At 43.8% G+C, this 26,064-nt stretch overlaps 1 protein-coding gene across 9 annotated transcripts in view; it reads right to left on the bottom strand.

Annotated features, from left to right (window-relative positions):
- Positions 1 to 1,539: 1,539 nt before the first annotated feature.
- Positions 1,540 to 26,064, bottom strand: part of CLASP1 (cytoplasmic linker associated protein 1) — a 189,310-nt gene continuing 164,785 nt past the window's right edge. For 4 of the 9 annotated variants that reach the window (XM_075152882.1, XM_075152879.1, XM_075152880.1 and 1 more), the window contains 7 exons: positions 24,279 to 24,429; positions 22,976 to 23,222; positions 22,034 to 22,227; positions 20,535 to 20,663; positions 10,873 to 11,079; positions 7,666 to 7,782; positions 1,542 to 5,990 (listed from right to left, as the gene is read on the bottom strand). In XM_075152882.1, the coding sequence (XP_075008983.1) occupies positions 5,904 to 5,990; positions 7,666 to 7,782; positions 10,873 to 11,079; positions 20,535 to 20,663; positions 22,034 to 22,227; positions 22,976 to 23,222; positions 24,279 to 24,429 (1,132 nt within the window). In that variant the 3' untranslated portion in view covers positions 1,542 to 5,903. Of the gene's footprint in view, positions 5,991 to 7,665; positions 7,783 to 10,872; positions 11,080 to 20,534; positions 20,664 to 22,033; positions 22,228 to 22,975; positions 23,223 to 24,278; positions 24,430 to 26,064 lie in introns of all 9 variants that reach the window. The other 5 variants (XM_075152887.1, XM_075152886.1, XM_075152883.1 and 2 more) reach the window with 4 other exon arrangements.

Below are 26,064 nucleotides of genomic sequence, written 5' to 3'. Positions count from 1 at the left end.
CATCTGGCGATGGTTGGTGATGAGCCAGCAGCTGCAGCTCCATCTTGGCTTTCGTTCCTCATAACCTGAGCAACAGCACAAAGGTTTGGTAAAACCCAGTCGCAGGATAGAGGGAGGTGCTCTCTGGAGATGGAGTAGGCGAACGCCCAGCCTCCTCCGGTCCAACCCTTGCTGCCTGGTGCTCCAGAGGGAAAGGAGACCTCCAGCCGTGCAAACAGCCCTCTGCATGAGTCTTGCACAAACTGCCAGAATGACCTATTTCTGCATCTGCGGGATGTCCTTCTCGGCCCCCACAAAGGCTTTTGCAAGGACTGACCATTTTAAGCACGTGTCAGTGAAATCCAGCTCCCCAGCTTGGGTTGTCTAATACCGCATTTGCAATGCCTCAGACTTCAGAGCTTTTCCAAATCCCTCAGGGTTGCAAGGCTAATTTAGGCCAGCATCTGGAGTTTTACAAGGCACAGACGAGATAGTGCGCTTTCATTCTCTCTTCCCTTTCTTATAACCACAGGTACTTGGCACTGCTCGAGAAAAAACACGTGGGAAGTGCTCTGGGAAGAATCCAGGGTCACTGGGCAAGGCTGGACCTTCCCTTGTACCGCTCTGACATGTGGCAGAGTCAAAAAAGACCCTGCCACCACGGGGGTGAGATGGTCCATCTGCAGCAGGGAGAGCGATCACTCCCAGGGAGAGGTCCTCACGCCCAGCTGGGCCCCTGAATCTTGATGCAGAAGGGTCCCTGGGCTGGCACGGGCAGGGCTTGGTGGCAGCCGGGAGTGCCAGGGCAAAGGGGACACCAGTGAGGCTGCTGATGCTGTGAAGGGTTTGCAGCTAAACAAAACTATTGCTTGTCTGAAACTTCCCCCAAAATTGTCAAATTTGTTCTAGCTCAGTAACTAGCTGGAGACTAAAAAAGGCAGATAAAATAACCCTCTTGCAGGAGGAGAGAGAGGATAGTTTGACCAGCAGTGCCTAATCCAGCATGGCCAGAACCACCATGAACGCTGGCACACACCGTAACACTCTCTGTGTACTCCTGTGTCTGGGAATACTCACACCAAATGCCTCCCATGGGAAATATGAACCTCCCATGCTCTCCTGACTCCCTTGCACCCACCACAAGGTATTTGAGGACCTTTTACCTTGATGCTAAAGAAATAGCATCAAGGTAAAAGTCATACCTTAGGGGATCCGTTTCCCTAGTGTAGAGCACAGCTTCACTACAGGTTTTTAAATTGTGATGAGCTGTTATTCCCCCAGGATAACACACAAGCGTTTGAGCGCTCAGACTCCCCGGCCACTTCAAATTCAAGTTCTTTGTCTTTTGGTACCAGGCACAGAGACCTGTGCAGTTCCCAGCACCCCTTCACCTCCCCAAACACTCCCTCACCCAACTTTCTACTGCCACGTATTTTAAAACCTCTGCAATTCTCTTAACGAGCCTCATAACACAGGCATCTTTTGAAGCCCTTGCTCCTTGGGTTACGTGACTTTGCATGAGACCATCAGCTTTCAAACAGCATATGGCTCTTCAGTTTGTAACATCACAAGAATCCCCTAAAACCATGACTTCCCAAAAGCTTTTAAAAGCTGACAGCAAAAGACCAGCACCCCAAAAGATCAGCTGCCCACTGGCCACTCACAGACTGGTGCCTGTAGGAAACAGCCAGACCACCATGCACCCTCTAATAAATACATGAAAACACAGCAGCCAGGGCAGGAATAAGAGCAAATCCTTTACAAGCAAAGCCTGCTGGAGTGAGGAGCTGTGTTGGATAATGAATCTACTTTAATATTTCTTCCCCAAAAAGAAATCCAACTTCCACTTATTCTAGGGCAAACTCAAAAGGTTTTAATTTTTTTTTTTTTTTAGCAAATTCTATCACATAAATGTTAACAAAAACATCTGTACAATTGCCATGATACACTCAAAAGTGAAACAAATAAGATATAAATACAGATATGGATGTAACATGACAAAAGCGGAAAAAATAGAAAAAAATACATGCGCATGAACACGGTGCCAACAAAGTCATTTCTCGTGGCTGGCATTTTTCAGAGCAGTTTTTACTTCCCATTTAAAACATTGTTAGCAACGTCCTGCTGTATTCTACGAAGGTCTATTCTTCTGTCCCTTAATATGTAGTATTATGCTTGATAAATAAAGGGGTGGGGAGAAAAGGTTTTGATGACGAAGATGCGAGTTACGTTACTTATACAGGTTATTGGTAAGCTAGTAATAAGCGATAAAAAAAGACAGTCTCGTATTGTATTGTAATCCAGGCAAGCACACATAGTGTACCTTAAGAAAGCCACATGCCTCGATATTTCTGCACTACATGAGAACTACAGTACGTAGACCTGTGGGGCGGATGGATCCAGTATTTGCCCATGCCCACGGAGCACTGGTGCAGCCAATGGCAGAAAAAACATCCACATTTGAGATTTCGGCAACCTTGCACCCAGGAGCTGCTGTCTGCTGAGAGTTTTCTCCCATTCAGACTTTTAAAGCATGGTGGGCAAATAAAATACACTTTTTTTTTTCCTTTTTTTTCTTTTTAAAGGTATGAAAAATCGAAGCCCTGCATAACGGGCAGCAAGGGAAAAAAAAAAAAAGGCAGCTGCAGTAGGTGGCTACTGCCAGGAGAACGTGAACACAAGCTTCACCGGTGCGGTGAGGCACTGCCAGCAAGCAGAACTTTCTCTGCAAGCATGCGTGGACACTGTGATTTGTAGCCAGAGAGACCTTTATGCTTGCTGAATAGAAAACAAAATGATTGTACAGCTTGTTTAAGTCAGAACACTGGAGATCAGAGAGGTGACATTCAGAGCTAGCCCTTTGAGTACTTCAAAGGAAACAAAAAAAAAAAAGGGGTCATGTTCAACATACTAAACAACCTTACTATGTACATTATACGCAATGATTTATAAATACCTAAGCAGAATGCTCGCTACTGTATACAGGTATAACATATTTCTAGAGTACTCAAAGGATGAACAGTCCTCGACTGACTCACATAATGAAATTAAGTAGCACGTTAATGAGGAGCATCTGTTGACAAACAGAACAGAATCTGTTTCAGAAAGTAAGGCCTGGTTCTACCATTTGCAGCCCCAAGTGTGCCAATAGTATCGGAAAACACACGCTCGTCGCTGGAGTCGCAGCAGATCGCACGCGTCTTTTGAAGGACAAGCTGTTAACTCCGACTGTAGTGTCAGCGCACGCGCTAGGGTCAGTTCAGGGACGTTACAGTGCGTTCACTCTCAGTGCATACTAACAGGATTTTATAAAATATATAAAATCATTGGAGAAGGAATTCAATTCCTGGAGATTTGCTACAGTGTGCCATACAAAAAAAACCCAACAAACAAACAGCAAACGGTGATGGACCAAGCTCCATCACAGCTGGGAGGGACTAAACGCCATCTGGTCAGCTATGCTGACCTTCTGAACCCCACAACTGGAACAGAAGATGCTGAACTGAGATGGGGAGAAAGAGAGGCATAAATACTAAGCGGTTAGAGTACAAATTAAAAAAAAAAAAAAAAACAAACAAACCCCAAACAAAAATCCAAACTCACTACTAAAAATTCAAACAAGACAGCTAACTGCTGCCAACAAGTCGGCTGAATATTTCCTCAAAAGGGAAAATAAATTCATGTTAAACTAAAATAATTTGAATCATTCAAAAAAATTAAAAAAGAATATTCTAACAAGCATACTGAAAGATGTTGAAAAGGAATGGTCCACGGAAAGGGAGACACCAACCATGGAGCAGCCAATCCTCCCTCTACCGAGGATGGCTTTTCTGAGCCTGCGGAAAAACCGTGGGGGAATCCCACCCACCAGGATCACACTGTTTCTCCTGCCATGGCATTACTCATTGGGAAAGATAAGGGAACTACCCCCGCAGCCAGCAAAAGCCTGGACACATCTCCCGACAAACCCAGGAGCAGGTCACCTCCTCTGCTCTCATGTCAGCAGGGAAAGGGATGGATAAGCTTTGTAGCCCAATCCCACAGAGTCCCACCAGTCCCAACCCCTCCTGAGCTGGGGACTGGGAGGGGAGCTGGCACCAAGCATCACCTCCCAGCATAGCTCCTTGGGGCCGGGGCTGAGACACACAGGGATGCACTAATGGAAAGGGAGGACAACGGGGCTTTACCCTCCCCGCTGTGGTACTGGAACTCTCATGTTCTCAGTAGGCTACCAAGGTGTCCCTTCAGCTCCCCAAAGGGGAAATGGAGGGGGCTGGAGAGAGACCGAGGCACTGAGAGCAGCCAGGGAGCACACATCCACCCCCACAGCTGCAGCCGTCCACCATCCTCTTGCATCACTGGCACTGGGGGCAAAAAAACCAGTTCTGACTCATTGCAGGTTTGGGGTGGGCATGCCCTTCAGCCAGGACCCAGCCCAGGGCCAAACACAGCACTAGCATCCTCCTGCCTCCCCTGGTCACGGGCAGAGGCAGGGGGAGCTCACCCACTGCAAACAGAAGGGTCTCCCTTTGGGGAAGGGTGGTCCTGTGGGGTATTTGATGCTGCTGGTTTGACTCTGACTTGGTCTGCGTCATCAAATTTGCCCCGCTGCACCCTCACCCAGAGCATCCTGCTGACAGCAGTGCCCAGCGAGGGCCCTCCGCACCCCTCCGAAATGCAGAGCACCCAGCAAGGCTGTGCGTGGGGCTGGCCAGGAAGGAGGAGGTTTCTAAAGGCAGCTAACAGCACTGCAGGCTCTTCAGGCACAGGAGGGGAGCTGCGGCAGGCGACCAGCACTGTCCCAGCTGGCTCAGCAGGTGCTTCCACAGGGTCTTTTTGTTCCGTTTCAGATGCCCTTTCTGTCCTCTGGGATGAACGTTTTGCCCAAAGCACAAAGGAGTTGTGGGGACAAAGCCATTCACCGCCCCACACCAGTGGGTCAGGTCAGAGCAGCGGATCAGCCCTTGACGCTACAGGCTTCAAGAAAAATGCAGCTAGCCTCACAAGGCAGCACTGAGGTGAGCCCTGCCCGCTCCCACTGCCCACCCACTCAGAGCCTAATCCAACACCCACCCACCTAACTCCAGCCTCCCATCGCAGGCATCGGACCCAGGATTGGGTCTCAGGTTCCCTTTAGGAAGTAACAACCTGGAGAGTCTTTTGAGCGTATGAAAGAGACGAATGGGTTGGGAAGGGAGAAATATTTACACAGTCAATGAAAGGAGCAAGAGCCCAGCTGTTTTGCACAGCACAGCTGGCTGGAGAGCAGTTACAGAGAAATCAGCCCATCGGAGGTCTGTCAGAAGAACTATGTACAAAAACTCAGATGTTTAAAAAGAATCTACTTTTTCATTACTCATTTGATCTCTCTTAGTATTAAAGCATCCAAGGCTGGAATCACAGCCACATCTGCAAAGATCTCCCCACAGAGAGTCCTTCACATTAGGCAAGCTGCAACAGGGAGTACAAAACAGGACCACAAGACTTGTAAGAAGAGGAGGTCCTAGCCAGAATGGCTGCAACCGCGGGGAGAGAGCAGGTAACTAGCGCACAGAAACCAAAATGGGTATGAACTAAACCAACAAGATTTGTTTCACCTTTACGCACGTCCAGGTTCTTGGACTCTGTTTTGGAACGCTAACCTAAACATATTTCTGAGATTTCAGCAGGCTATACAAATATGTTTAAGTATGGCTTTCTGTTGTTCACTTTTAATGAAGACTGCAACACAGACCTTGCTTCCTTTACATTCAATACCAGTAAGATTCTACATAAAAGCTTTTAAGGGACTAAAATACTGATTGCAATAAATATCTGCATGGCCTCCTTGAGCTGATGGAGCGCGCCAGTGAAGAGTAGCAGAAAGGTCTCTGAGAGGCACCATTGATTGCTTCTAAGTCTACACATATGTCCACATATCTCCATTAACTGTGCGTTGAAACATCTGAAGAGGAACTGCTGTTGCTGTTGGTGGTCTGGGCCCTCTTTATGTACAAGTTTAGTAGCTTCATCTGAAAGAAACAAACAAATATCAGGAGAAGATGCCAGGTTGACAAAAGTCAACCACGAATCTTAAAACTCGTGTTCTGCAAAGAACTTACTGAAGTTACAGACAGATTTAATGGGATTTAGAAAAACCTCTTGCATTTCACTTGCAGCCATCAGTTCACAGACCTCAATCCTGCAGCCTGCTCTGAGCAAGCAGGATTCCCACAGAGGTCAGCGGGGCTGCAGGCACACCGGCGATCCAGTAGCCATGGTCCCTCCTAGGAAACACCCTGAACTCTCCATGCTTTATAAAATGTTCGTTTTCAATGACATTTAAATATCTTCACTAACTTGGTACATCTAGTGAAACTGCAGCTGTTATGACTATGTACTTCCTTTGCATGGGTTTGTTTTCTTTTTCTGCCTTACCACCTTAGCTCCAGATCCTGCAATGACTCATGCATACGTTTAACTTTAAACATGCAGGCAGTCTGCGTAAACCCAGAAGAATTACTCACATGTTTATAGTTAGTTATGTGGTGGAGTACGTCTGTGGCATCTAGGATACTGGGATAATGAAGTCTCTACAACATTTTATAGGGGGATTTCCTAACTGCCCAAATATAACGAGGTAAACCTCAGCACCCATAGCTGTCTCTTTCCAGAGCAATTTGGAGGCACAAGTAATTTGTTTAAGGACAAGGAAACTCAATTCAGAAATAAAAGCCAAGTGTCCTCAGTCTCAGGTTGTTTTGGCCTACACCACAATTCCTACCCACAAAAGAAATTACTGCTTTAAAATAACAGAACGAAGCCCTCTGAAGTAAGTAGCTATTCTCATGCAGAGATCTATTTCAGAAACAAAAAAATGCAGAATTCATCTGAAAATTGCAGAGAAATCTCGGGTATGACGACTTCAAACAGAAGAAGAAATCTTGTGACGGCTTCCTGAGCAGCTCTGAAAAGCAATCAACCACCACCCGCCTCAACACAAAATTCCAGCTCTTGTCTGAAGGACAGAGCTGATTTAAGGACTTGATTTCCCTTGCAGCATCAGGTCAGAATTTGACTTTTGCTGCTAACCAACCTGACTCCAGGGCACAAAATCCTTTGAAGGGTCACTTGAGTTTGCTGGTGTCCCAGGAGGAAAGGGACACATCTGCCACGCTGTTAAGAGTGAAGCTTTACCTGCATTTCTACCAGCCCTAATCACGACCTGCTGCTGAGAGGACCTGCTCTCCCACCCGTCCCAGCCACGCATTCCCTCCACTCTTTGCACCAGATTACCTGTGCAGCCGCAGAGCGGACTGAAAGCTAATTAATTTGTATTGCAGATCTGGTTTTCAGCCAGAGCAGCCAGCTGATCCAACTCACTGCCCGGTCACCCCTGGATGCAATGCCGAAGGGGCAAGGTAGACATGGCTGTAGTGGGAAGTGGCTCGCTGGCAGCTGGCAGTTACACAGGATCAAATGCGTCATGAAACCCATCCCCGAACCCCACCAAAACTCACTTAGTGGGATTTCAAATGCTCGCACTGCTGAGCAAGTGCTGTGCTGTTCTAATGGTGTTTGGTGGGGTGAGATAGGATTTAACAGAGTACAGGGAACTTGACCCAGGGCTACTGTGAAGCCACTGGTCTTGCTGCAAGCCATTCAGCTGGCTATTACCCAACCACCAGAGATGCATTACTCTTGTACCTTGCTTCCTGTGAGTTGTGCGAGATGAGGTTTCAGTTCTTCTCCAATTACTGAATAAATTGCCACTAGGCAAAATACACTAGCTTTACGGACGCTGCTCTCCGTATTATCATAACCCTAGGAAACAAGAAAAAAAAAGGTCAGAAGTCAAACAGCACTCACCAACACCCTTCCAGAGGATATACTAAAGACCTGATGAACATTTTCCAAATGTAGCTGACCTAACAGATCAATGCAAAGGCTCTGCTTAACGTAACAGTTTGCAACCTGAATACTCAAAGAGCAAGAGAATACGATCACCCAGTACATCCTATTTGTTCTTTTATTATTAGTTACTACTAACATGTTGTAAGTTATTGATATCTTGTTATTTATAGCATTAAGCAACAACACAGTTTCCCAACATGATCTTGGGACTCTATCAAATATACGCATTCCTGTGTCCAGTTCAGATGACTATATGCTATACCTGCATAGCGAGGCGAGCCCTCATGGGGCGAGCCCTCATGCCCCCAGCTTGCCTTCAGTCCTGACCCAAAGCTAACCCAAAGGAAACCAATTCTGCTCCTGAGAGCGAAGTTACAAATGGAGATGAATTTTGCAGCAAAATGGCCTAACGGTTATATCACTCAGAACATGAAAGCCGGAATCCTGTTCAGTGAACAGATATTCTACCTAAAATCTATTTGGACAGAATAGCTCTATCCAGGCATTAGAAACTGCAAAAATCAGAGTCATCATGGATGTCTTCCAACTCTTCAAAAGCACTGGGCTTAAACCCTGTGTATAACAGTGCTACACACATGTGCTAGTCCTTTAGATGAACTGCCTCTGTAACCTGGAGCTTTTTGATTACTTATCAGGTAGGAAATACCACAGAAAAGAACATGTAAAGACCCCTGCAGGTGTGCCAGATCTCGGGCAGCTTCAGGAGAGCTCAAGCTAGCCACCAGGTCACTCAGCAGCTGCTGACATCAGTCCTGTACTCCGGCAGTGATTCATCACTAAGCAGCCATCCCATGAGAAACACAGACATCACTTCAGCCTGCGGGACGCTGGCTCCTCCGGATGCAGGGTGACCTCTGCCGGGAAAGCCGGGAGGAGGGATGCGGCACGGCTGGGGCTGCCAGGCTGCCCACTAGCAGGGCTGATGTTCTAACTGCAGGGCCAAAATATGCCTAAAATGACAGTTTGCAATCCCAAAGAGCACTGAACTAGAAAAGCAGGAGACCCAGGTGAGCTCACAGAAACATCAAGCTATTGAGGACCCAGGTGGAAAAAAGGCTGAGCCCAGGCCCACAGCAGAGGAACACCCACAGAGACACAACCCGCTGCTAGGAGGACAGCTGGGATGCAGGGTTCTGTGGGTCGCAATCCAAAGGCTCCTGAACTTATCAGATGCCTCTGCTTGACCTCAAGTTTCCCTATGGGCCTGGCATTTTGCTTATGTGTGCATCCCAAATTGCTCCCGTGGGGGCAGGCAGATCCGTGCGGTGTTGCAGCCTGAGAGGGCTGCGTCCCAGTGGTCGCTGGGCTGGTAGAGCCTGCCCCATCTGCGCCAGCGGGACCGTCACCCCACCTCTCCAGCTGCCAACTTGCTTGCAAGGCAGCGGCTGCTTCTTCTCCCGGCATTTAATAACACAGCCCAACAGTTAGATCATTTGCTCAGGAGATGAGACGGGCTCAAAGCTCTCTTCAGCCTGAGGGTATCAAGATGCAGCGCATGGGGGAGGGCCTCACGGCGCAGCTCTATCCCCCAGCCAGAGCTTTGCATCAGGATCAGGGCAAGCACCACGACTCTCCCCAGCCAAGCCCTGTTCTTGCATGGAGACCCCCATCTGCTCATGGGGGTCATGGGGATCCTGCTCCGGGCTGCTGAGCTACACACTTGTGCTCATGCTGCTGCTGTCCGACATTCCTTACCTCTTCACCACTCCGCCGATACCCTCGGCATGGTATACAAGCACACAGGTGATTCCCTCTACACACAGTCCTTCAGCCAGAAGGATCTAAAAATACTTCCTGAACACCAGGAGTAGATACCTTCAATCACTATGAGTTTTCTAAGGTGAGGAAATATCACTGGCAGCTCCAAGATGAAAAATCGCAAACTAGGCTCCAAAACAACATCCGTTTTAAGACATGGAAGCAATTTAATAAAACAAAGGTAACTGTGTTTTTAAAGGCATGCTGCTCCCAAACTTTTCCGGCGCATTGAAGCTCCGCTGTTCAGATTGTTGTCTCCAACAATTATGGCTAAAAACTTTTTACAACAGAAGTTTAGATCAATACAGAATTGCCCGATTCCCAGAAGTTGAGATTTAAGAAAAGAATTGCAAGAGCTGACACTACAAAGTTGGGACAAATGCTAGGATGCACATGGGGAATTTCTGACTTTGCTCTTGCCCTTCCACCTTTTTATGCTCACAATGAGGAGACTTCTTTATCCCAGTTCTCCAGTGAAGTCTTACCCACCCAAACATGTCTCCCCTTTCACATTGGCTGATTTGTTCCTGTTACAATCCCTCCCCAGTAAACACACACACATTTCTCTCTCCTCCCTCGCTGCTACCTCCCCTTATTTCCTTCTTGCTTGCAGCCTCCTCCCAGCCGCTGGCACTGCCAGCTGCTTGTGCAGGGGAACAGAAGACAGCACTGCTACAGCCAGCGCTGAAAGCTAAATTCACAATGTAAGACCAAGCCTTAGAACTGGCAAAAACACAGCTCCCCACCCAGCCTGAGAGGATTATGAAAGAGGCTGAATGAAGTTAGCAAGTAGTTCGGTCCTGATTTCGGAGAGGAAAAAGGAAAGGACTAGCCTGCCTGCTGGGATTCAAGTTCAAGTGCAAAGTACGATCAAAGCGCAGAACAGCTCAGCAGAATTAAAGGAGACTACAAGATGCATTGCTTGGGATGTACTGAGACAGCATAAGACGTGGCTAACTCCTACTCTCAAATTTATTACATGGCTGCTACTGGCTTATTTAGGAGTCAGGCCACAGCATCTAATTGTGGAACATACACATAGGTATCTGAGTTTTCTTTTCCTTAACATTAAAAACATCAAAAGCTCAAATATAAAAACTTAGAGGGATTAAAACTTTAATTTAGCAAAATCTGGCCCCAGAGGGTCCATCGTCACAGACCTCACAAATTACTCAATGGTGGTTTGTGCTCAGGAGCATTTGTGACATTGGGGTTCTGTACCTGTAACAACCCAGGAATGATATCGGGGAGGAGCTGATGCAACGATTCCTTGGAAATCCTCTCGATGACTTTCGTCTGCATTTTGATAGCAGCTAAGTTAATTGGATAATCTGCAGTCTGAATGATGGGGCAAAGCACCTTGATGCATTGCTCGGGGTGGATGGAACTCGCCAGGGTGGAAGCAGCTTCTTCAGCAGCTCTGACGACCTGGAATGAAAGCAGAGCAAAACCTTATGTTAATGAAGTCACACGTCACAGCCAAAACCACCAGTGTGTACTAGGAATGACTGCCAGGAAATAGGAATGTTCATTAGGAGGCTCTACCAAGAGGCGATTGACACAGAGAATTCACATCCTTCACCTCCAGTGATATCTTTGTTACAGCCAGTGGTAAGAAGTCCATCCTGCCTAATGCAACCGTGTCAAAACTGTGGCTAGTTTGAAAGAGTTCTCTGTCACCCAAGATAGATAGGCACCCCCATCCTAAGAGAAGCGAGACGATGACATTTCTCCAGCCACTGTCAAAGAACCTAAACCTACCAGCTTAGACTTAATTCAAAATTTATCTCCTTAAACATTATAATTCTAGCATACCAGGTTGGCAGGGACCTCAAGGATCATCTGGCCCAACCTTTCTTGGCGAAAGCACGGTCTAGACAAGATGGCCCAGCATCCTGTCTAGCCAAATCTTAAAAGCGTCCAATATTGGGGAAAATGAATGACACCGTTGCACCTTTTAGTATGCATCTCACCTGCTGAGGGCTTGGATGCCCAAGCTGAGACACCCATGCCTACACAGATGTGTCCTGCCATTTCCCAGCTAAACTATGCTGTAATCAAACCCAGGCTACAGACACAAACAGGCTTTAGGGTGTCCCTGACCAGGCAGCTGTGCTCTCAGCACACCTAACCCATTAAGACAGCACTGGGATCACTATAAAACATGGGAGGAAGAACAAGTGGAAACAGTGGTAGCACGCACCTTTTGCAACTAGCCTATACTGTAAAGCAGTCACACAAAACAAGGGAGATTCCAAATGAAATTCCACTCTTAGCCTGAGGGAAGGCAAATCTACAACTTTCACACTCTTCCTCAGCAAGTAGGACAGCTAGCTGAAATAGGAAAGACCTGATTGTGGTCTCTCCTCCCATGAGAGTTTATTCATTTTACATTCTGCAGTAATTGGATAAAGAAACAGGATGGGAAGGCAGATTTTTTTTTTCAAGTGTCTGTGCTAATTGCCAGGCAACAAAATGAAGCTTCCCTGTGGAAGCAGAACAGTATGCTTGTTTTCCCACTTCCAGCAAGTTTTCCCTTTTCCAGCTATTTCTTTGCAAAATTCCGCTTCAATTTCACACATGAGAAGCATGAAAGTTAATATTTTTCCATGTAAGCCACTACTAGCTTAGAAGGCAGCGCTATGTGATTTTATTGGGAAAGGAGAAAAACACCCGAGTACTTAAGGAAAACCTAATGCCATGCTTTGGTACCATGGCGTTGAATTGCTGGAGTGGATGAAGTCAGGAGCTCCCAGGAGGTCTCCTTTAAAGGAATTCACTTCTTGGCACAGCAGCTTTTGACGTTGGCTTTCCCAGTGCTGAAATATTGCTACCATCAAGCTTTCCGCAAACAATGCAGTGGACAGAGAGCCCAGATATCTTGTAATCAACTTAACAACATTCACGAGCAAGTCACTGGCTAAAAAAACTAACTATAACTGTCTGGACACAGGCTGCTTGGGATTTTCCTTTGCAACAACTCCAAATACTGTTAGCAAATGTTTTCACAGACACTCTGAGAAAGAAAAGCTTGAATATATCACAATTTACAAACTAACTTTTATTTTTTAAAGCTTAAATCCTCCTGCTATCCTACTTGATAAGAAAGTAACAATATTTTAGTAGACACCTATGGTCACACTCTGATCTCAAATACACTACTGTAAACTTTAAACAGTACTGGAGTAGGTAAAAAATTCAATGAGTAATTCTATCTGCGTTTCAGCTCCACATCCTTTGTGCATAAAGTTTACCACGCACATTAAGTTGCAAGTATGAGGCAAGTGTATGAAACAAAACCTTTTTTTAAAAGCCCGTTACCAATTCCAAGCACAAGGGGTTAAAATACAGCTGAAATTTTTCACAAAACGAGCCAGGATTCAAATAGCAACAAAGGCCACACGTATTTTGCGCATCATAAGGTCAGCAAGAAAAGTTGTGAAGTTGCAGGATTTATTTATGCCCCTGCAGGTCCTCCTTTCAGCAAAGCTGCCCATTTCTAGCAAGGATCTGGCCGCATTTGCACAGCAGTTGGGTGTTTCACATCACTTCTCCCCGAAGTGCCTTCGCTCTGAATACAGAAGGACGTATTACACGTGTCCAGTGGGCTTCCTGCTGATATTAGCCTGTAAATGTGACAACACCAGGGAGACTTCCAAGTCTTCCGAGAACACATCTGGCAGAGAGCGTCTACATCTAAGCCACACTTCAGCAAACCCCTTAAGCGTATGTTTAACTTTAATAACATGCTGAAGTCTCACTGACGTCAATGGGATTCAAGCATGTGCTTACATGCTTGCTTGAATCGGAGCCTCTGCAGGTAACTAGCTCCTGGATGCCTTGGAAAGGACTGGCAGGGGACACGGTGTAGGAAGGGGTAGGGCAATACCAGCTGAGAGTGAGCCAAAAGGACAAGCTCATCCCTGCCGGCACAGAAAGCCGAATGCCACCATTCCGGAATGCAAGCACCAGCCCTGTCCAAAAGGTCTTTCCTTCTGGCTTTGGCAGACTAAAACATTCAGCTACCCAGACCGACTCTACATCCCACGAGGGAAAGCACATCTCTGAATACTTACGCAGCGTGCTCAGAGTCCCACTCACCTGGTAATGCCAGAGAAATCAGCAGCATTCCCACATAGAGGGAAGTGCATTATCAAAAGACACAAACTGCCAGGTCATTTGGCAACAAGAACATGCAATTATAGCAGAGTTTAGCAAAGATATTTTGCCGTGAGGCACAACACTTGTGTCTTGCAAATTATACTTACCATACAATATCAAAAAATCAAACATCTTTTTTAATCAGGGCTTTAACCTGACCAGCAGAGTGAAACAACCTTAAAAGGAGTGGAAGAAATGAGAAAACAGTATCAAACAACTGGTCTTCCTCCCATCTTTGGAGGTAAGATCAACAGATACACACCGGGAAATGACAGGAATGGCTCATACTAACAGCAGACACCACAAGAAGTAGTGGCTATGAAATGCATCCTTTAAATACGAGAAAAAGAAAGGGTGCTGTTCGCTACATGCTCAGACTAGGTAGCTCATTGTCACAAGAGGGTTAAAAATTAGACAAGGTTACTGAATTAAAAACAAAGGCCAAAATGCACAGAGAGGCAGGCAGAACCATTAGCATGGGAAGGCTGTAAGCTTCAGACCACTGGAAGGAGGGAGGATATCCTCAGGGAAGCATCACTGTATGCCGCCTTCTTGCTAGTCACTGTCAGGTAGGGTATCAAGTGAAGCAAACTTTTTGTCTGACCTAATATGATTATTCTCAGTGGTCTCAGAAATATGAAAGAAAACTAGCAAAGTCGTCAAATGATGATGGTACCTGGAAGAAGCAAGTTCAAAAGGGTGGTTATGAAGCAGGCTCTAGAGACTCTGCAGTGTTTTTATTAAAAACACAGACGCTAAGCTGTGTGTAAGGTATGTCACAAACACGATTTTACCTCCCAGTAAAAGCTTAGAGCAAACCATGGCTTGAACTGGATAGTTCAATATGATTCAACACAGGGCAGGTAGCCCGGGAATGCAGATCTAAAAGATAGCACTTTGCCTTAAAGAAGCAGGTTTTTCTCCTTTCCAAATGCTTACCTTATGCTCTATACGCTAGAGGCTAGATTCAGCCTGACTTCTGCTGGCATAACATAAGCTATGTTTGCTGGTGGGTTTCTTGGAAGGCATGTGCGGTGCATTAAGACCTTTCCAGTGACTATCCCAAAAGAGAGAAATGGTTATACTTCCACCCAGTTTGCTTTAGGGAAGGAACCATATTCACACGCACGAAGCCAGAGAGGTGTAGCACACAGGTAGGCTGTTCACCTCTAACAATGTCTTCCTTAATGCTATAAAGGAGTAAGCTTCAAAGTAACAGGTTAGGTGGTCGCAGGAATATGCACATGAAATGCTTTCTGATTTCAATGGGAGGGGATATTGCTGATGTGCAGTATTAGGAACAGCGTGATCAAGACGGCCACCTGTCACAGATCCCTTTCTTTTAATAGAAAAGCACATTGGCATCATTGACATTCTACAAAATTTGTTGGACAAACTTTGGATGACAGTTCCCACTGGTTTACCTGGTTGACAATGCACTGCAGCCATGGGATCCTGTCTGATTAAGACAGCCAGAACCAAGACTCCATCTCTTCTGCATAATTTCATCTGCTCAGCTATTACTCTCAGTGCATTACAAATGTTGCTTGCTGCCTGATGGCTGCAGCAAGCAGCTTGTCTGGGGTAATCTGCTCTTGGTCAATATGCAGCAGCTTTCTAAAGGGTTTTGATGTTTTCATTTCTGCTCTGAAGTGACACAAACTACTAGTAGACAAACAAGGAAAGAAAAATGTATGTCCTGACTCACCTAAGGCAGAACACGCCAGTTTCATAGGCTACACAGGGCATCAGTGTAACATGCTGGGATCTCAGCAGAGCAGCATCTGTACACCTAGATGAGAGCTGTATGTAGGACCGTAAGCTGGAGTACTTTGCCACGACTGCTAGTTGCACTGTCTCTGTAAAAAATCCTAGAGGATGAGGTAGTGTAGGTAAAATCCCACTGAAAACTTAGAGGCTTTGTACGCTACTGTGAAACACGCAGAGCGCCAGTAAAGTTTCTAAGCAAAAGAACAAGGTTTTGCTTTTGGGCTTACAAGGCATATGGCTATGTTTTTGAGCCAATTTTTGCCATCTAGAGGTGGATAGTTAAAGCCTGCATAACCTAAGCTGGAGGGGATGGAGGCTTACTAATACCTAGTCAGGCAAACTCCCATCCCTGAAGGCTTTACAGTCTGATCCAGACAGGAACAAACAATTAAGAATTTGGTTTCAAAGCAGGAAGTAGACTCAGCAATGGGGAGTGCTAAGCAGATGAAAAAACAATGCGATTTTTATAAGGGATTCAGAGGCGATGAAGTAGATTAGACTGCTTCTCCTATGCACTAAATATTTCAAATATGTTGGGAATTAGAAAAGGCACATAAACATATACTCTGAAACATCAACAACTGCCAAGCTGCACTGCTTGGCAGCTTCCAGCATGGACTATATATCAATTAACCTTTAAGACTGTGATCATTTAGTGCTTTTCTTCTTTAGTAAGCTACATTTTGCAGAAGAAACCTACACAGATCATACCATGAGAGGACGGCTGCAAATCGTCTTATAAAGGTCAGAGGCCAGTCTAAAAGCACCTCAGCAAGATAGTAACAATTATCTACAGTTAATGGATAGCTGTGATTTCTTTTTTTTTTCCCCACTCTCTTTTAGAGGTTTACAACAAAGAACGTTACATTCAATTATGCTAATGGACCTTCCAGATAATAAAAGATCAAGACTAGATATTTAAGACATGGCACAGTATCCTTTCCTTAGACACAGAAAATACTCATCTGCTAGGTCTATAGGCTTAGTTGCAGAGAAAAACAGATTGGCAGAGACAGACGCAGGGAATTAGTATGATTTTCACTGGTAAAGATGTTTTGTAACCATTTCCCAAGACATGAACTATTTCTGTTTTAATATACTCAATAATAAGAACTTATACTCATTTTGCTGGTATGAATCTGAAGCAATGTCATATCAATGGTATTGGGTCAGCAGGCAGCATCTCTCCTTAGTTATGGGTGAGTAACTACACTGGAACAAATGAGTTAATATTAACTAATTGGCAACAGAAAGATGGTTCTCTTCCAAATAACTCCAAACAAAGAGTGATAAAAATCAACAAGATTTAATACCGTCCACAACTTCAATTACGTTCTAATGCTCCAAAAGTAAGTGAAAGGCATTTACATGTCAACCCCCATAAATATTTACAGTTATGACTGAAGCAGGCTTGACTCTTCACATCACCCCATTGAATCAACAGCATTGAATAGACTGTTATACTACAAACAGTATAAAAACAGGCTGAAGTTAAAAAATGCAAACTAAAGATGGATCCCAGAGTCTTTTAGTCTATAGCCTAGGGTTACATTAATTTTGAACCCTCATTGAGGTCTGTGCTTTGCTAATCTCCTGCATTTGTGCTCACAACAAGGCGTGACTCAGCATCCAACTCCATGCACCAAGTTTTCTTCTCCTGTGTCCCCGGGAAGAGCTGTGCTGCTCTGCTGATCTTAGACCTTGCCTTCAGCAACAGAAGGCAGAAGAGTTGTAGCCATGGCAAAGATTCAACTGTCTAAAGACTTCATCTTGGACTTGGAAAAACAGCCAATTATCCAGGCATCCCAAGATATCCAACTATGCTAACACTGCTTTGATACTTCCAATTACATAATCTGGAATAAAACCACAGACCCTTTTGTTTCAGACCAAATCTTTAACTAGGTATCGGCACTCAAATGGAGGAGGGGTGGTGGTATTTGCTAGGTGGTAAATATGTTAGTTATAATTTGTTATTTGATCCCTCCTGGTCATGATGAACAGCAACAATATTGGAATTCAGGATGACAAATGAACCTTCTTTTTGATTTCCAAAGAACTGCCTCTTAGTAAAATGACTTCTTGGAGATGGTACCCAAGATTAACAATTCTGTACTGTTCTCCTCTTCAAACTCTTTCCTTTTTCCTTGGTCACTTAAACTGATTCTCCACGGGCCATACATAACGGAAAATGGGAGCAATAACTTAGGGAAATTAGCGGTTCCTCACATAAGTAAGAGTGAAACAGATACAGCTCATTCAAAACAGTCATTTTCTGTTGACTTATGCAGCCTGTCGTGTGCCAAAGGACCTCAAACCATAAACCAGGATTGATCCTGTCGTCTGCTACAAGGCAGAAGCAGTCCAGAAACATAACAAACCCTGGAGTGACATCCTATCAGAGCATTACTAGCATAAGGATTAACAACTTTCCTAACCAAATTATATAGCAGCTTTCCTCAAAGTAGTTTTTACAGCACAGAGGAAAACTTTATTATATATAGTCTAAGGATGCTATGCCATTGCCCTTAATATTGCTCTGATTTAGTGAAAAAGAAAACTCTAGAACAGACCGGTGAGATCTTCCCTTCCCTTTCCTTCTTCAGCTATTCTTTGAAAGTGCCCTTCAATCACAAACTGGTGAATCTTCACTTAATCTCCTGCTCAGCAGGATCAAGCCAAAGGGCAGCTCCTCCACCCCTCCTGGAGAGAGCAGCACTGCAAAGTCAGCAGTGAGAGCAAGCTGGAGGGCCACCATGGGATGGGAATTTGTGACCTTCTGGCCCAGGGCTACGAGTTTGACCAACTGAGCCATGCCCAAATGGACTCTCAGTTAATTGTTCACAGACTTCACTGAATCAGCAAGCCCCAACTACAGGTAAAAATACCTAAAGCATATTCCCAGGTATATCTTTAGCCTAGCTCATGTAGATACCCAAGTGCAGGTTGGGAAACCTTTAACTTCATGAATGCTGATATTCTCAAAATACTGACAGACAGATGATGCCTTTCATGGGCTGCATCATGCTTCTGAGAGCCCCACTGACACAGGGATCATAGGGATCAGAAAAAACACATACATAGAATGAAAAATCCAGCACCAGTGCCACTACTTAATACAGACGCACACACAAGTGTTTAGCCACAGATAGCAAAATAGGAATATACCTGCAGCATCCTGCTATGACAATTGTCACCCAAAGGTCTCATTGCAGCAGTTGCAAATATGATTTTTTTAAATTATAAAGATGCTATGCAAAAGCATGCCTTTGATTTACAATGGTATGTACAGCACAGCAGCTACTTGCTGATAGCAATACAGCTCAGAATTATTCTTCTATAAAGAAGTGTCAGAACTCACGTCTCTTCATTCCTGGCTTGAGCTTTGCTTTCTCTGTAGCAAAGACTTATTCTTCTCTGCTTTTCCTCAGGAGGCACCACATGCAAATCCTGAAGAACCTTTCCATACCATAAGCATGAAGAACAGAGTGTAGGGAGTACAGAGGCATAAAGTGTCATGTTTTCAACATTGTGCTTGATTTCTATAAAACCCACCAGTCCCACGAGGACAGTGAATTCTGAGGGGCATTAAAAACAATGCCAGAGACAATCTGGAAAGGTCCTGCTAGAAATGGCAGTTTTGGAGGACTCTCAGAATAAAAATACAAAGGGCACTGAGTCAAGGTGAGCTCAGAAGTATGCAACCAGGAAAACTTGCCAATAAAAGGCACTCCTTCAGAACACAGTGTTTTGTCTGACTGCTTTATCAGGAAATCAATTTACAACTATTTCTCATTACTCTGAACTGAAAATGACAGGAGTGCAAAGGCTCTAAATCAAGGAGAGGAAGGTAGGCAGAGTACAGCAGTCCTCATTCACTAAAGGACTAAACATTTTCTACTTTTGCATTTTAGAGAAATCCAGCCTGTTAGTTTCTTTCCCTGAGGGCGTTTTTTGTTTTGTTTTGATTTTTAAACACTACAGTTTCTGCTACGCACAGCTAACATAACCTTGTGCCAGTTACGCAATGCTCTGGAGCAGTCTGATCCATACAATGATCTTTTTCATGGCCAAAGCTCTCCAGACAGAGATGCCTAAAATTGCTATTTAGGACAAGCCTGTTGCAGAGAAGAATAACTGTCTTAGATTTCAAAGCAAGGACTTTGGTAACGAAGCCATCACAGACATATAGAGAAATTTATGTGGTACTTTCCAAAGTTTAGTTCAAACTCGCCACATACACAAGGTACGTTAGAAGATCCAGCTTGGAAGTCAATCTACAAAATGTTCTAAATCTAAATGTAATTTGAATTGATCTACTTCAAATGTTATCATTTTTTGTTTTACTCCAGAAGAATACTTTCAGTCTTACATACGAGTTCTCTCACAAAAGGAAAATGCAATTCACCTTTCCCTTTGCTTCTTCCTCTGCCCCAGCTTCTTTTCAGCAGCATGGCCTCTTTCTCCATTTTCTCCTGTTACTCACCAGTTCCCAGTTCTCCATCATAGCTCAATTTCACCATTTAGTTTTCACACACAATTCTGCTTGAACATGGGCTTTGTGTTCTCCAGTACGTTTCCTATTCTTACTCATACAGACGGAGGGAGCACAGTGCCCCCAATGTGCTCTGCAAAATTATTAAACATGCACTTTTCTACTACAGGGTCTCAGCCTCTCTCAGAATGAGCAAAGAAATCCTGGGAAGTTGATAAACAGTGGCCTACAATTCCAGATAGCTCCAAATCCACTTAAAAAGCTCTATCAGTCTCAACTTTTTTCCTCCCTGCTTCAGCACATAAAAATCTTGTCTCTTCATACTTGGGAGACTTAATATCAATTTGTTCTACTGTCAAGATGGGTCAACGTGTTTGCCTGTTAAATCTCACTGTTCCTACATTTCTTCAGCAGGTCCATATTGCTTTCCCAGCGTAACGCTGAAAGGCTTGCTCACCTCCTTGTGGGAATCCTTATGTGCTTCCAGCGTTTTCATGATGGTCAACTCCGCATAGTTCTTAAACCTTGCCGGCTGGTTCCGTAAGATCTCTCTCAGGACTCGCAGCGCCAGGGCTCTTATTGAATGCTGTGTCAAGAGAAATCCACATTAGAAAAAGTCACTTCTCAAAACTATAGTTTGAAGTAAATTCTCATGGCTCCCTACGGCACCAGAAATCTTATATCGCTCCACCAGCTCTAGTGGAGTGAGCAGTGTAATCAATGTAACTAAAATTCAGAATAGGTCTCCTTGCTTGCTTTTGCACAAAAACTCACATAAAATGACTGTTGTCACAGATAAAAGAAAGAATCAGAACGACTCTACTTTGTTAAATTCCATACTCTTTTGGCAATGAAGTACAAATTTATACCCAAAGCAGCATGTCTGCATTACATGAATCTACAAAGAAGCTCAGATCGTATTCGTTTTGCCCTTCCTCTTTTGCTTAGCTTTGCAGATATCAAACTGGGCTCCACGCAACAAAGCTGTTTCTCATGTACTAATGCAGTAAAATCGACTCTCTTCCTGTAACTCCTATGGAAATTACTTTCAAGAACAGTCAGTCATTGTAGTCAACACTGACCTATGTGTTAATCCTTTATATCAAAAGATCATTAGCAGAAGGGATTTGTAACACCTGCTTCAGTTTCATAACTGTTATATTAAGTTTTTGGCCTGTGGCCACTCCAAATAGATTCTATCATTTCAGCAGAGGAACACTTGCTTTACTCTATAGTCAGCCTTTAAAGCATGTCCTTCGCAATTCATCTGCAAAATTCATGCAGGAGCACAATTCACATGTACTTAGATAAAGCCACCATATCTTCTGATACATGTGTGATGATGCTATGATTAAACATGTAGGACTAGAGCAGCTCATGCTTATAGTATGAACAACTGAGAACATGTCAGCCACCTACACTGCTTCAGAATTAACATTTCTGAGAGCGCGCCGTATACTTTACAAGGCGTATAAGAAATACAATGGATCTGAATCAGATTAAACAAACAAACAAAAAAAACACAACAAAAAAACCAAAACAAACTGTGAGTGCTTTGAAGCCTAAATATTGTAACATTCAGATGGAGCATGGCTCTGATGTGAAGGCACAGCAGGGTGCTGAGCCTTTACCAAATATCATTGTGCTGCAAGCTGAACAAATAGCTCTAAGTGGAAAAAGTAAAAGTCTAGCCTGTAAATTATCGCTTTGATCAGCTATCAAATATAAAGCTGTGATAATAACGCAGCTTTTTTTTTTTTAATACTTCAAAACAAGATCCCCTATAAAAGCAGTTTGTTCTTGATGGCATTTTTGCAAGAGACAGAGACCCATCCCATGAGACCTAATAGCCTGGATCTTTAAACCACACAGAGAAAAAAAAAAATTAATCTATTCTAGGGTGCCTTTATTCTCCTTTTTTTGGGAATGGATATGATATAGTTAAGAGTATCTCACATCTTTGTCTCCAAGCGTTTCCAGCAGCAAGAGCAGAATGGTTTTGAAATGTTCCTCCCAAACTCCGAGATTGTCTTCCCTTGTGATCTTTAGCAGCTCCAGGAGAGCTCCTTTCCGCTCCTCCACCCGCTCGTTGTGGTTGGAGAGCTCTTTCAGAAGATCGGCCACCAAGTCTGAATGGTCAATGGGTACTTCTAGGACAAATGGCAGCAAATCATTTAGGGAAATGGGGAAAAAGATCAAAGATACTAAGATTACTAACCCTCTACAGGCAAAGTGCACGTAACAAGGGGCCCCCCAAAAATGCATCAAATTCCAGGTGGCTTAAGTCAAGCAGGCAAGAGAATCTGACTAGCCCACAATTTCACCTGAGTTCATAACACAGCTCATGAATCTGCACATGGCTTCTAACGAACCAGGAAGAGATGACGATTGAATTTCATCCAGTTCCAATAATTACTTCTACAAGATGAGAACCGCCACAGTTTTTCCCAGACACACACACCCAGAACCAGTGATCACATGTATGACCTTCAGATCAAAGTACAGTGACTCATCAGTGTACTGCAAAAAGAATAAAGCTAAGGTGTAGCATCACTTAAATGAAGTGAAACGCTCAGTAACAACGAGCTATTGAGCGAGATGTTTCAGTTATAAAGAGTGGAAGGTCCCCAAAATAGATGCATTTAAATGCTTAAGGAGGAACTCTAGGCAAACAAAAATTAAAACTGCAGTATAACATTTTCTCAATAGCCACAGATCAGATTCTGCTGGTACATGAGAACACAGAGTATTTCATATCAAGCCTCGACTCAGATGCGAAGTAATACACAACATGTGCATGGGCAAGCATGTATCTGAGAGCACTACCCATACACAAATATACCAGAAACAGAGCTGCCTGCGGTTTTATGAGATACAAACTAAGATACTGATACAAACCATCCCGAAGCTGATCCATGTCATCATCGAACACTGCTTCCTTCAGGGCAGTTTTGTCATAAGTGTTAATTGTGTCGGCATAAGGATAGGGGTTATATTCTCGACCACGTGGCCCTGAAAAGGCGCGGGGAGGCTGGGTGTTAAGTAGGGAGGTTTTGTTATCTAAAGCCATCCTTCCACCTTCCACAATGTCACTGCTTCCACGGACATCACTGGTAGGCACAGCGAGGCCACCATCTCGAGACACCTGGGGGATTAGACAGAAAAGACATGAGACTACTCAAATTCTGTGGAAGCTGTAGCTTTTTTGGAGTTCAGCCACCAACATGAAGCAACATGAAGAGGCATAGAATCATTTACATGTACATAATACTTAAGTAAAACTATTAACTACAACTTTTCCAAAAATATCTCATGATCATAGGGCAAAAAGTTATGCTAATATTCCTAAATCTAAGTTAATATTGCTAAAACTGCACAAGCTGCAAAGATCATAAGCTCTGGAACAGGACCAATTTGCTAAGAAAGGGAAAAGAAGCAAAAGCAACATCCTCCTCAGGAAACTTCACAACCCACTAATAGAGGAGACTGGATAATGCTTAGCAAGCTAACATAAAATGAACAATAGAAGGGTCCTGAAGAAAAATCTCAGACCAAGAATTTTTAGCTTTGAGGGCTAACTTAATCTATTAACCTAGATTCGTTTGTCCAGATAGGAAGCAAAACTGTCATAGAATCATAGAATATCTCAAGATGGAAGGAACCCATAAGGATCATCATTTAAGATTCCCATAAATTTTGAAGTCCATGTATTTAATTAAAACAAATGGTGTCTCACATGGTAGATAATTCTGTAATCATTCAGGCAACATAAGGTACCATATGCGTTGTGCACTCGAAGTGATTACAGGTCCCTCCTATACATGAAGTAATAAGCCTGTGAGGGAAACCGCCCATGCATTTTAAGAACTAACATTTCCCATTACAGACCTACTACATACACTCCATGAAAAAGCCATCACTGAGCCACGCTGAGCCTGAGGAACACTAGCACAGTTTTCTTCGTACATAAGAAACCCAAAGAGCACATTTCACAGGAGGCTAGAGTTCAAAGGGAGCAAGGGACTACATTAGTGGGACCCCATAATTCAGGTATGAGAAGTTAGCAACCAATAAGCCAAAGATACTTGCAAGAATACAGCAGGAATAACTCGAATTTGTACACTAACAATCCAAAGCCAGGTTTGAACACAATGTTTTAACATTTCACCTATCTGGGGACATTAATCAATCAGATACTTACAATGTCACAGTCCTTCTTTCCATCACGTTTGATGGGCTCATTCAGGTCCTCTTGACTACGGAAACTAAATTTTTCAATCGCTTCTGTGACTCCACGAAGAGAGCTGTAGATTTCATCAGAATTTAGGTTCTCCGTGTCATAATCCAGCATACTAAAGACCAAACGTATACGAAATGTTACATATGAAATTGGAATCCACTTTTGACTTAACAAAAACAATGCCAAGTCGAAGACAGATGATTTGGTGTACCCTTTCTAACAGTGACTTGTAACAAAACACAGATGGAATCAAAGCAGACTTCGGGTCTGAGTCTCCCCTCAAACAGGGCTAAATCTAGGAGAAGCTCCACTGCCATCAGTGGTGTTACGTCGCTGTAAGTGAGGGGAAATCAGGTCCACTATTTGTTACATTCCACAGCAGTGAGTGTGCCAGCCTCTGTGAACCAAAAAAACCTATCCCCAGCATGGCAATGGTGTTATTTAAAAAGGAAAATAAAGAAAATCAATCACTATGAGAACTCAAAGGGTTGTGACAGCTGGTGGAAATGAAATCAATGAAATTTAAGTTTCATAATATATCAAATATATTCTATCAACGGATTCAAATGTGACAGATTTAAATGGAAAGGAAAATGTATCTTGATGTAAACCTTAGTCTAACATGTCCCATTTTCATTTATAGAGTAGCAAAATCAAAACCACTTGCACGATGTCTTGATAAAAGATGCATTTCAGTATTGAGCCTAAGCTTGGGAATTCTGTCACTCAAATCTGATGCTTTCTTGCAGTCTGTCTGTTCCTCAGAAATTCCTCAGCAGCATAAAGCCACACAACCTTTGGTATTCCTTGAGGAGTTATTAAAAATTAAGTTCCATGAAAAAATGCCTGGCATGTAAGGGCAGATGATATGAAAAGATGGGGCCAAGAAGAGAAGCTCCTACATGCTTGGAGAAAATGAAAAGGCATTATTGGCAGGGCTTTGCTCTATCTAGGAGGAGAAGTTGAGTTTGCATGACAATCAGTTTTCCAAGACAGATTTAATGAAGCGACCCAGTAACTGAGAACAGTTTCTCTGGGGGAGTCTCGGATCTTAGTAGAGCCAGAAGCAAATAAACCAAAAGAATTTGAGACATTTACATCAAGTTGTTTGTCAATAAATGGCAAGAAGTGGCTCCCTACAGGGGTGAATTACTATTTCTTAACAGTTGGGGAAGGATGACAGGATGGGCTTGGAGGAGGACAGCTGAACAAAGAGCTGTGCTCCTCTTCCACAAAAGAAAGATTCCCTGTGAGGTGGGTGGGAAAAAAATAAAAACCAGAAAATCCTTTCTGAATCCTGGGTACACAGCTATTATTTGCAATAGAACTAAAAGTAGGATGTTAAATATCTAGAACAACTACTTTTTTTTCTGGAACAAATTCACGATCTTCAGACGGAGGATAAGATTGGTGCTGCCCAATTCCTTCGGGATTAACACACTGAAAATAGCCATAATCCCTAGCTCCCAAGCAACGCACGCACTCTATGATCAGACAAGCATCGGCACCATGTATTCTGGCAAAGAAACCAAAGAACAACTCCCCAGCTTTAAACAGTGTCTGTCAGGCCAGGAAGAAAGAGAAACCACTTAAAGAACAGACCAAGACCAGGAAACAAAAGCTGTTTCTAAACCTGCAGAAGTCAAAGTATTTAGGGCTCTTCAGACAGGTGAGTGACACTAATGCACTGTGATGGCTTTCCAGACAATAGTGAAGGCAGTTTTTAGATTCTTTATAAGTATCAGGC

The sequence above is a fragment of the Calonectris borealis genome, chromosome 6 (genome assembly GCF_964195595.1).
Source record: "Calonectris borealis chromosome 6, bCalBor7.hap1.2, whole genome shotgun sequence".
Taxonomy (NCBI): Eukaryota; Metazoa; Chordata; class Aves; order Procellariiformes; family Procellariidae; genus Calonectris; species Calonectris borealis.
Note: the sequence above shows the minus strand (reverse complement) of the source record. Positions and strands in the feature narration are given on the sequence as shown.